Source organism: Eptesicus fuscus, chromosome 14 (genome assembly GCF_027574615.1).
Source record: "Eptesicus fuscus isolate TK198812 chromosome 14, DD_ASM_mEF_20220401, whole genome shotgun sequence".
NCBI lineage: Eukaryota > Metazoa > Chordata > Mammalia > Chiroptera > Vespertilionidae > Eptesicus > Eptesicus fuscus.
In genome coordinates, this window is record NC_072486.1 from 7,442,598 (window position 1) to 7,455,168 (window position 12,571).

At 46.3% G+C, this 12,571-nt stretch overlaps 1 protein-coding gene across 3 annotated transcripts in view; it reads right to left on the reverse strand.

The window, feature by feature from the left end:
* AVL9 (AVL9 cell migration associated) overlaps nt 1–12,571 on the reverse strand; it is a 40,252-nt gene that overhangs the window by 7,080 nt on the left and 20,601 nt on the right. For all 3 annotated transcript variants that reach the window (XM_054725988.1, XM_054725990.1, XM_054725989.1), the window contains 5 exons: nt 11,945–12,480; nt 6,842–6,976; nt 4,926–5,145; nt 2,784–2,901; nt 94–147 (listed from right to left, as the gene is read on the reverse strand). In XM_054725988.1, the coding sequence (XP_054581963.1) occupies nt 94–147; nt 2,784–2,901; nt 4,926–5,145; nt 6,842–6,976; nt 11,945–12,480 (1,063 nt within the window). The remainder of the gene's footprint in view (nt 1–93; nt 148–2,783; nt 2,902–4,925; nt 5,146–6,841; nt 6,977–11,944; nt 12,481–12,571) is intronic.

Below are 12,571 nucleotides of genomic sequence, written 5' to 3' on the forward strand. Positions count from 1 at the left end.
CAAGTGCAGAAAAACAATTCCCAATTAGCCACGACACACATGGCATAGGCTCAGACATCAGAACCGTCCTAGTATTCTTCTCGAAATACTCACTGTGAGAACCGTAGCTTCATGTCTGACACCGAGTACTGGCCCTGGAAAGGGTGGCTGTAAAACAAAGTTCCAGTTCGAACCTGAGGGTCCCACCAGGAAAGCCACAAAGCAGTTACCCCAGGGAGCATCAGGGGAGGCGCTCTGAGCGTAACACCCATGGGGCTTGGCCCCCAGCTCCCCGCCTGCAGTGAGGGGAGCCTTTCTGAGCTTATTCCCTCCCACAGGAAATAGGCGTTTCTTCTAGGCTGGGGGTGGGAGGGTTGTGTTAGTAAAGTTGATTTATTTGGGTGGTGTGGGGCCCAAGCATTAACATTTTTAAAAAAAACTCCCAGCACCCTAGCCGGTTTGGCTCAGTGGATAGAGCATTGGCCTGCAGACTGAAGGGTCCTGGGTTTGATTCCGGTCAAGGGCACATGCCCGGGTTACGGGCTCGATCCCCAGTAGGGGATGTGTAGGAGGCAGCCGATCAATGATTCTCTCTCATCATTGATGTTTCTCTCTCCCCCTCTCCCTTCCTCTCTGAAATCAGTAAATATATATACACTAGAGGCCTGGTGCATGGATTTGTGCACTGGTGGGGTCCCTCGGACTGGCCTGCACCCTCTTGCAATCCAAGACCCCTCAGGGGATGTTGGATAGCTGGTTTTGGCCCAATCCCTGCAGGCCTGATCCAGACAGGAGGGAGCCCGATCCTGTGCATTGAGTGTCTGTCCCCTGGTGGTCAGTGAGCTCATAGTGACTGGTCGACTGGTTGTTCAGTCGCTTCGGCTTTTATATATATATATATATATATAAATATATCTATATATCTATCTATATATAAATATATATATAGATAGATATATAGATATTTATATATATATATATATTTTAAAGCTGCCCAGGACAGTCAGGGTGGAGTCAGTGACTTAGGCCATGGCCATGGACTGCACCTTGATTCTGGCCATCTTATAAACATGTGCCACTGGTCAGACAAAGATGTAGAGAGATCAGTAAAATCTGTACTCTCTGTTAGAAAAGCAGCTCAAAATATGGGTCTTAAAAATATACAAAAGGCAAAAAGTGTGAATATATATATATGTGTGTGTGTGTGTATATATATGTATAATCAGACCACATAACCAAAGATCCCTATAAAAGGCGTCAATAAGCATCCAAATTCTCATCTCATACTCAGGAGCCTCTCTGCCAATGTCTGACACAGAAAGTTACCCTAGTGAAATCCATAGCAAATTATACAAATATCAGAAGGCCACTTTTGGCTTTTCAAATGGCAAATTTCTTTATTGTCCATATGGAGCATATTAATAACTTCTCTTTTTTTCTGGATTCCTGAGCCAGACTGAAAACATGGAGAGATTACTCAGTCATTCTGGATAGTCCTGGGAAGCATGTTTTAGGATGAACCATGCCCGGTGCTTATTAGGGGAAGTCGGAGGACTGCCTTCTCTGATCTGGGGTTGAAGAAAGGCTTTCACAGAACTCAGATCTCACCCCTGAATTTGGGGAACATGATGGAACTCTGCTGACTGTCATATCTGCATAATTTCCCTACAGGTACATTTCAGGTCCTTCTTCTGTTTTCTTTTCAATCTAAAGAAACTCAATTTCCTTACACATTTTAAAAAGCACTGTTTTACAGTTTTTAAAAACCTATTCCAGCTAAGCCTCTATGGACTTGGAAGGAAACCTGCCGAGCTGGTGCAGGTTGCGGGCCGCTAGAGCAGATGTGCGACTGGCGAACGATTCGGACAGGTTAAGGGTGCCCCAGGGGAAGAGACGTGGCCACATGCTCGCTGAGGACCCCGGGAAACCCCACCCCACCAGCACTGCCACAGCAATGCCACCGGCAGACAAGCTCACATCTGCTTCTCCTCCTCACTCTTCAGACTACAGACCTGGTGGTCAGGGAGGGAGAAGACTCTGAACCCTTAGCCCTTTCATTTAATGCTGTTAACATGGTTTTGCCTTTTAATTCTGTTTCCGTCACATTCAAAAGGCAATACAGGTTTCCGCTCTAGCTCAGTATGATGACTACACTGACTCAAATCGGTGCTGAGCCTGGTCACTTCTGTTGGTAAGTGATATCAAGTTTAACAGACATGCTCCCCACAACCCTGCCCCACCACCTCATTCGTGCAGTTGCTCCCCAAGTTCCTGTGACATAAACATCTGGGTTTTCTGTGTGAGAGGGAATGTCCTTTCAGCACAGTAGACGTCATCGTACCCCCAGTCTGGCTAAGTTAACCCTCGCTCCCAAACAACATGGTGGTAGCCCTGGCCGGTTTGGCTCAGTGGTTGGAGCATCGGCCCTTGGACCAAGGGGTCCAGGGTTCAATTCCCGGTCAAGGGTTTGTACCTGGTTTGCAGGATCCCCACCCCTGCCGGGGAATGTGTGGAAAGGGAGGGAGGAGAGGGAGAGAGAGAGAGAGAAACAGAGACAGAGAGAAACACTGATGTGAGAGAGAGACATAGCGATTGGTTGCCTCCTGCATGCGCCCAGACTGGGGCCAGGGATGGAGCCTGCAACCAAGATACATGCCTTTGACCAGAAACTGAACCCTTCAGTGCTTGGGCCGATGCTGTAACCAATGAGCAAAACTGGCCAGGGTAGGACAGGGCTTCCTTTATACGGGGCAACGAAGGAATCGTTCTGTGCTCTGCCTAGGAGTCTTGGAGGATGTGCTTACTTCGGATTTATCTCCGCGAGCGCTGGATGCCGGTTGCTGTTCCAGACCCTGTAGTTGTGAGTGTTCTTCCACGCCATCACGAAGGCGGTCCCGTAGTCCGCGAGCACCTTTTCATTATCTGCCAAGTAAATGTGTGAAGCTGAGCTGCCCTGGAGCCGGTCAGGGGTGTGAAGATGAACAACCAAAAAGGGTAAAGGAATAGTTCCACCGCCTGGACCCCCCGGCTCTCTGGGGGAGTCTACCAGATGTCAGGAAATTGGGTCTAGCTCCCAACGTCCCGTTAAGAGGCTATGTGGTCTTTGGCAAGTCACTTAGTCCCGGAGAATGTCATTTCCCTAACTGGAAACGAAGAGGGCGGGCCCAGACTGTCCGAGGCTCCTGACAACGCCAAGATCGGGCCCGTTCTCCTCCCCAAGGTCAGGAGGCGCCGTGTTGTTTATTAAACAAACCACAGGCCGGACAGCGAGCCAACCTTCCGATGTTTACATGGGGCATCTTTTATCTGGGCACCAATGTCACTGATCCTAAGAACACGAATTGGTTCTTTTAGGCACGGTTTTCTCTTCTTTGGGCTCTGTCTTGCTATCTGGTGAAACTCACTCCAGAGTTTCCATGCATTTTGCTGTCAAGATACTTAACACAACAAGGGAATTTGTGTGTGTAATGTTCACAACTTTTAGGCTTTATCGGTATCGTGGGGGCGTTTCAATGCAGGCGTTCCTGCTACTTGGAGGAACGGAAAAGGTTGGAGAACTGACTCCAGTGGCCGTTGCCTCATATTTAATTGCAAGCTGCTTGCTTTGAAGGTGAAAGGTGATGTTTGTTGCCGGGGAAGGAAGAGAAAGGTACACGCAGTCCCCTGTGCAGCACGGGAAGTTCTTTTAAGAACATATTCCCCAAACAGGGCACAGGGCTGCAGGTCCTTCAGCAGCACGGAGCTGAGCCGGGCGCCGGGGCTTTAAATACCAGCTCAGCCTCTTGCCAGGGGTGAGCGCGCTGCTGAAATCACCTTCCTGGGCCTCGCTCGCTCCTCTGTGAAGTTGAGGATGACAAGGTATGTGCCCCAGGACTGCTGTGAGGATGATGTGGGTGGGTAGGTGTAAAGAGCTCAACACAGATCCCTGCGCGTGTTAAATGTGCCCCCCCTCCCCCCCAGCTGAAAAAAAGGAAGCTCGCTCCTATCAGTCAGTTCTTGCAGCTACCCGGGCAAATGTTTTTAAAAGGTGAATGAATCACTCACGAAGCTACATGATTGGTGGGGACTGGGGTTTTCTTACTAGATTCCTGCATGATCTTGGGTTACAGGCCTGGATTTGGGTGTCTCAGCTGCGGAGTACTTGAGTATTTAATTAAGAAGAGGCAGACGTTTAAAAACATCCCACTAACAAATACGAACTTGCTCCGAAGCTTCCTTTCCAGTGAAGAACACGCAGGAGCCTGGGTGGAAACTCCACACACACTCTGCGAGGAGTGAACTTAGGGGGTGGTGGTGGTGGTGGTGGGTGGCTGATTTAAACAACTTGCTGACATGACGATGTGAATATACTTAATGCCACCGTAGAATACACTTAGACATGGTTAAGCTAGTACATTTTAGATTATGTGTATTTCACAATTAAAAACAAAAGCAGCCCTAACCGGTTTGGCTCCGTGGATAGAGCGTCGGCCTGCGGACTCAAGGGTCCCAGGTTCGATTCCGGTCAAGGGCATGTACCTTGGTTGCGGGCACATCCCCAGTAGGGAGGTGTGCAGGAGGCAGCTGATCGATGTTTCTCTCTCATCTGATGTTTCTAACTCTCTATCCCTCTCCCTTCCTCTCTGTAAAAACTCAATAAAATATATATTTTTAAAAAGCAGAGGTAGAGAGAATTGTGGGGGAGGGGGACAAAACAAGCTCAATGCTTTGAACAACAATGACAGCAAAAATCTATCGACCATCCACCGGGTGTCCATGGTGCGAGAGCTCATTACCGGGCTCCACGCGGTCTTTCTAGACCTTTTTTCTTCCTACGGGGAAGGAGGCAGGTTTCAGACAGGAGTGATTCTGTCTCCCTGCTCCCCTGGCTGCAGTGAGATGGCATTTCGTACAGAGTTCGGACGTCAGGATGTGACAGGACGGAGAAGTGGCTGCACGCCCCTCACCTAGCTGCAGCGTGGCGGCCAGCAGCGCGTGGATGTAGACGGCGAACTGCGCTCGGATCCACTCGTCGCCCCCCTCCCAGCCCGTGCCGTCCAGGAAGATGTCCTCGCGGTTCTCCGTCACGTGCTTCACCAGGTAGTCGGCGAACCTGAGGTCGGCCGTGGTGGGGCTGAGCAGCCTCCTCAGCTCGGGGTCCTGGACCTGGATCAGCGCCTCTTCCACCTGCGGGCACCCAGGCACGAGTCAGTGCGGCTCTCACGCGGTCCCCAAGCAACCACTGGCCCGGCCGGGGTGGCTCAGCGGCTGGGCATCCGTCTATGCACCAGGAGGTCCCGGTGGGATTCCTGGTCCCGGCACATGCCGGGGTCACAGGCTCGATCCCCAGTGTGGGGCGTGCAGGAGGCAGCAGATCAGTGATTCTCTCTCATCATTGATGTTTCTCTCTCTCTCTTCCTCTCTGAAATCAATATATATATATATATACATATAGAGAGAGAGAGAGAGAGAGAAAGAGAGAGAGAAACTACTGGGAAGTTGGAGCCAGCAATAAAAAATACGAGTAACAGCATTCTCAAAAGGTGAATCTAAGAGACAGGCTTTTACACTCAAGCATTTTTCTTTCTATACTTAAAAAGTACTCGTTTTCTATTTTCAGAAAACATACGCATTAAGTATTTAATTTTGAATTATAAAAGGAATTCATGTTTATTGTACTATTTGGGGAAATATGAATCACCTTTATCGCACAATCAGAAATGAGTGCAATGGAGAATTTCTAATATTTTTTCCCTTTGAGTGCACAGATCCTCTGGAATACTTTTACTATGTAATAGTTGAAATGCAAAGAAGTGTATGTAACTTACAGGTTCGCTTGGAAGTATAAGAAAACCAATACCCATGAGCCTGCCAACCAACCTCAGGAACTGAATGTTACTAACGCTGCCTCCGCAGCTCCGTGGGCCTGCTCCCACTCCCACCGGTATCCTTCCGCCTTGGAAGGTCTGTGTATGTTTTTCTTCCTCAGACTTGGGATCTAATACCTAAAGCTTTGCACTCCAGTTCTTCATTTATATATTATAAACATTCTCCCAGGAAGCATGTTTCAGTACTTTCTAAAAACCTTAAGACGGCTTTAACCCCCCGCCCCCCCCCGCCGGCTTCCCCATTTAAATTACTTCAACTGTAAAGTTGAACAAATGATTTAAACTTCTTCTATACTGATAAGATGTCAAACAGTTATCTCTAGCTCCTTGCTCTTGATATCAGAAGCATATTACACAAGCTAGAAGTATTTATATCATTTAAACAATAAACACATTTTAATTATAAGACTGTAGTAGGACCAGGGTTTGGGGTCCTGGCTCACCCACTATTCTTGCTGTTTGATCTCTCTGGTCCTTTGCTCCCACAGGTATCTAATAGGGACGGTAACAGTATGTACCACATAGGTTGTCATGCAAATTACATCAGTTAATATACCTGAGGCGCTCAGAATGCCTGGTGCAGGGAGCAGTTAGCACCATTATTAGTTACTAGAGGCCCGATGCATGAAGATTCGTGCAAGAATGGGCCTTCCTTCCCCTGGCTGCCGGCACCGCCTTCGCTCCGGCCCAGAGCCGCCTTTCCGCCTTCCCACGCTGCCCAGAGGCCTGGAGTGGCTGGGGCGGTGCAGAATGCCTGCATCATCGCCATGGCAAGCATCCCGCCCCCACTGCTAGCGCCTGTGTATGCAAATTAACCTTCCATCTTTGTTGGGTTAATTTGCATACTCACTCCTGATTGGCTGGTGGGCATCGCGAAGGTACGGCCAATTTGCATCTTTCTCTTTTATTAGTGTAGATGACTCTGCCCTCCTCATTCCAAGTCAGAAAGGACCCCAGGGCCCAGCAGCGCCAAGGACACTCAGACATAAACCTACTTCCACGATGGCATCACTGAGGTGCTTCTGTTGTCGAAAAAGGATGTTAGTAGCTCCAGCAACAAATCCCCGAACGGTGACATCTGAGAGAAGGTGATGCTGCTGCAATGCCATGTAAGGCAAACACAGATATCCCTAAGAATCACAAGAGTAACACAGAATATTAGAAAAGCAATGGAATAATCACCTCCCTCTTCACGCCCAGAGAGCTAAGGGTAGGAAAAGAAACTCCCGGTTTTCTCCCACCTCCTTGCCATCCCGAACACAGCCGATCCCGGACTCCCTGCAATAATGTTCCCAGGCACCCTCAGGCTGTGACTGCACGAATGGTTGACCTTGGTAATGTCATCCAACATGAAGGCTGTCTTCCTCCATCACTTTGTTCTCGGTTCAGCTTAAAAGCCTCCACAGTAACTAACAAGCTGGACTTTTTCACTTAGGAACTGAAATATGAAGCCCATTCACAAGCATGTCATTTAGCAGAAAGCTGTTAGCTCGTCTAGTAAAATTTTACACCTGCCTCTGCACAAAATCTCTAATGCATTAGTATGAGAAGCACACAGCACTCATTATCCTGTTTTACTGTCCTCTCGTTAAAATTATGCAAAAATATTTCAAGATATTTGCTCCTACATGCTGAAAGCAAAAATGACACTTGGCAGTACTTGAGTATTTAGTTAATTTCCATTTGAATTGTATTTGAAAATTTCACTGCCCTAAAAATTACAATTGAATTGCCAAACTACAGCAGGCAGGGAAGTGTACAAAAAGCAGTGTATCTCCTGACAATGAAGGTGTTGGCACTGGACTGATTTCTACATTGAGGTGGATTGTCAACAGGTGGCACGATTTGTGAATGAAGCCAGGAAGGCGGGCTTGTGGAAACCCTGAACTTGTTTTCAATCTCAAGTTCTGTGATAGTTTTATTTAATTATTTTTAAACTTCTCACCACTTTTCTAAAAACACTGAACTGTTCCCTGGATGCTGTGTTGTTTAGCACCGCAGTTAGGATGAGCCTCGGACCTCACACGTGGTTGTTGAACCACCTACTGTGGGAGAGGAGACTTCCAAAAGTCGGAATATGGGTCTAGTAACTTGGTTTTATTCTTCGTCTTGACAATCTCTTCCTCTGCTTGATAAAATGCTAACTAACAGCAGCAAAAGGAAATCCATGTCTATGCATTAAAGATACTCAGCACGGTGTTTCTGAACCCACGCCCTCTCGTGACTGAAGGCGGAAAAGACCCCTGCTCCTCCTGCAGAAACAGACCAGAGAGCTGGCCAGGGCTCGGGGTTCACGCTTCACTTTATGTGACAGGCATTTTAAAACAAGACCCCCCTCTTCCCCAACTTCCTGTTTCTAGACATAAATATTATAATAGTGAGTGGACTTTCAAACAGAATACTCACTCCCCCAACTAGAACTGAGAATCCTTGCTAAAGGCTCTCTCAGAACAGCCAATTCTTACAAAAGATTTATACTGCAAAACAGCGATAAATGAATTTAATTGTTCATAGTATTACATTCATAATTTATGCTGTAAGAGCAGAAAAGTCTATCTCAACAATGGAATCTTGGCTAAGTCTCTAAAATCATGAAAACACAAAAGTATGTTTTTAAAAAATCAATAGTTCAAAGCTTTGTAAGAATGTGAAAAAATACATCCCTTAAAAATACATATTCAAAGTAAACAAGAAAAAAAAACAAAAAAAAAACACCAAAAACCCACCACCAAAAAATACATATTCATACTCTTTGACCCAGCATTACACTTCCTGTAATTTATTCTACAGATACACCTGCTCATGTGTGAGATTTGTAAAAAGTTATTTATTGCATCATTGTTTATTACAACAAAAGACTGGAACTCTAACTATTCATGAACAGGGAACTGAATAAATATTCATCTGTGCCAGGAAACATACCCTGCAAAAATTATGAGCGATGAAGTTAATCTCCAATGAATATTTTGTAAATATAAGTAAATAAGTAAGGGGCATAAAAACGGGTATAGTCTGCTCCTATGTGTGTAAAAAGGGAAGGAAAAAAATCTCTGCATTTGTTTATGCATGAAATACTCCTAGAAGGAAACAGAAGGCATTGATGATGTGGCAGTGGAGAGGGCAGGTGAGTAGCAGGGGATGGAATGACAGGGAGATTTATTATAGATGCCGTGGAACCATTTAAAAATTGAACCATATTGAACATGTAAAGGTATTACAGATTTATAAGGTTATCTACACTAATAAAAGAGAAACATGCAAATTGACCTCCCTCCGCTACCCCCACCAGCCAATCAGAGCAGGTATGCAAATTAACCCAACAAAGATGGAGGTTAATTTGCATACGCAGGCACAGAGTGAAGACTGAAGACAGCGTAGAAGGAAGCCAAGCACTGCAGAAGGAAGCGAAGCTGCGGAGAAGGGAGCGAGGCAGCAGAGAATGGAGGGAGGCGAGTTGGAAGCGGAGACGGGAGGGAAGCCCACCTCAGCGGGCTTCACTCCCTTCTCTGCTTCGCTCTGGCCGCAGGAAGCCCTATTCTTGCAGGAATAGGCCCGAGGAAGCCCTATTCTTGCAGGAGTCTTCCTGCAACGGGCCTCTAGTTTAAAATACTAGTTCAAAATAGCTTTCACATTTTGCTATCATTACTTTTTTTTTTTAAAATGATGATCAAATGAGCCTAAATCTCTTAACAGCCTTTAACATACAGTGGCAGCAAGACCTTGGGTCCTTTCACATAAAGCAGCCTCTATACCCAAGCCCACCCCCACCCCGGTTTTCCATTTTCCTGGGGTACTTTAGCTTCCATTTAGAGCTGTAGTATATAATGGTAAAAAAAAAATAAATAAAAAATGAAAAGTTACTTGCATACCCATGTTCACAGCAGCATTATTCACAATAGCCAAAGCATGGAAGCAACCCAAATGTCCACTGAAGGATAAGTAGATAAATACAATGTGATACAGACTTACAATGCAATAGGATTCAGCCTTAAAAGGAAGGCAGTCACAAAAAGATAACTTCTCTATGATCCCACTCATAAGGTATTTAAAGTAGTCAAATGCATAGAAACAGAAAGGAGGAGGGTTGCCAGGGGCTGGGGTGAGTAGAGAATGGGGAGCTGGTGCTTAGTGGGTATAGACTTTCAGTTTTGCAAGATGACAAAGCTCTGGAGATCTATAGCACAACAGTGAGAATATAACTTAACACTACGAACCGTACACTAAAAATGGTGAAGAGGTAAATGTTATGTTTTTTACCATAATTGAAAAACAAGTAAATCCCCCACCCCCGCCCCCCATCACACACACCCGCTGAGCTTGGCAGACCAGGCAGAACCACTGAGAGCTGATCTGCTAAGAGCAGCAGAAACGCTGTGCGCCTTCCCTCCCTCCTGCGCCTGGAAAGGGCTACAACCGATCAGGGCCAACCGCCACTCCTCATCTGGCCTCTGGTCAGGGATGATAAGCTCGCTCACCAACCAAAAGCCTCTTTATTGCAGGGCTGCCCGTTCTCCCCAAAATTCATCTAGCGTTTAAAGGTAATCCCTATCAAAATGCCAGCCTAGATGAGTGGGAACTTAAGTCAATCCTAAAATTGATATGGAAGAGCATAGAAACTCTTTTTATTATTATTATATTAGAGGCCCAGTGCACAGGATTCGTGCACTGGTGTGGTCCCCCGGTCTGGCAATCCAGGACCCCTCAGGGGTTGTCGGACTGCCGGTTTTGGCCTGATCCCCACAGGCTAGGCTTATATATATATATATATACTAGAGGCCCAGTGCAGGAAATTCATGCACAGGTAGGGTCCCTAGGCCTGGCCGGCTATCAGGGCCGATCTGTGGGGCGATGGGCAGGGCAATTGGGGGGCCCCTGCTGGCACCCGCCTTGGCCGGCCTGGCGCCGCCCACTTGCCAGCCCTGTCCCCTGCTCGCACCTGCCTTGGCTGGCCTGGGGCCTGTGGGCTGGGGGGCAGCTCCTGCATTGAGCGTCCATCCCCTGGTGGTTAGAGCACGTCATAGCTTCCAGTCGTTCCACTGGTTGTTCTGCAGTTTGGTCAATTTGCATATTAAGCTTTTATTATATAGGATATATAGAGATTTTTACTTTTAAAATTTTTTATTGGATTTATTGGGGTGACACTGGTTAACAAAATGACATAGGTTTCAAGTGCTCAACTCTATATAATACATCATCTATAGCCTTGTGTGTTCAAAGTCTAGTCTCCTTCCATCACCATTTATCCCCCTTTACTCTCTTCTACCTCCCCCCACCTCCTTCCCCTCTGGTAATCACCATACTGTTGTCTGTGCCTATAAGTTTGTTTGCTTTTTTCTTATTAATCCCTATGTCGTGTTTAAGTTATTTAAAAAATTGCAAAAAAGAAGTAATAAATAAAAAATTACAAATACATTTTGAATGGGTTTTCATACAAAGATTAAAACATAATTTTATGGGCAAGTTAACCAAAACACTAAATCTGTGAGGTGTACTGTTTAAGTTAGCCACTATGCAGTTTTTCCTCATAAGATTATAGCTTTTGGAATTGTAGTATTTGATATATATTCGTTAAGTGTAATCAAGACTGTCTAGCCCTAGCTGGTTTAGCTCAGTGGCTAGAGCATCGGCCTGTAGACTGAAGGGTTCTGGTCAAGGGCACATGCCTGTTTGTGGGCTCAATCCCTAATAGGGGGCGTGCAGGAGGCAGCCGATCAATGATTCTCTCTCATCATTGATGTTTCTCTCTCTCTCTCTCTCTCTCTCTCCCCCCTCTCTGAAATCAATAAAAATATTTTGAAAGAAGACTGTCTAGAGTTTCACAATTCATCTTTTTTTCAAAGATAAACATGAATGATTACAAGCAGACCCCACTCAGTGATGGCTGACCTCATATTTACTAAGATTCCAAATTCTTCCCAATCGAAACCGCCTGAATTAATCCCTTATAGTCTTTCAACTATAGTCCCAGATGCCACCACAGTACACATTCGGTATGTGTTTTAGTTTTCAAGGAACATTTTCAGATCTGAAAATGCGTGCAACACAAAAAGCTAAATTCTGAAAGGACGCTGTCAGTCGTTAGGGACATTACACTTTACCTTTGTGAAGATGGCCAGGGGCATGCCATACTGGTCCTCTTCCAAACCGGAAATCAGCCCTGGGAGCAGGACCACCTGGCCCATATTAGCTTGAGGTTGCACAGTAATTGGAGCACTGTCTGAGGGCACCGACTCCCTGGGAAATGAGTTTGTCTGTTCTGACCCCAGCTGGTCCCTTTCCTTCGAGGTGGGGTCCTCTAAGATACTAGGATCCAAGGTCTCCCAGTCGCTTTCTGAAGACTCTGGAGATGGACGAGAAGGAGGTTTCAAATACGGACTGGTCTCACTGAGTCCCTGCCCTTTGCTGCTGTTTTCTACTGGGAACAAAGGCTCTTCCGCTGTGATGGCAGCATCTCCACCGTGGTTTCCTGTCAGGATTTTCTTGACAGTTTCCGAGGTGGTACATGCAATGTTAGGAGCAGACACAGAAACAAAATCATCTGCAGGGGGGTTGTTTTCCTGAAGCCCAGCATCTTCAGACATACTCTTTCGAGGTTTGTACTGAGAACAGTCCCTGAGACCATGTTCGATCATGCCTAGAACAGAAAAGGTTGGAGGACGGCTTAGTTTCTAATGAGGAGGAAGAGAGTAAGAGTTGTGTATTCTATTCTAAGCAGCAGAACTCTC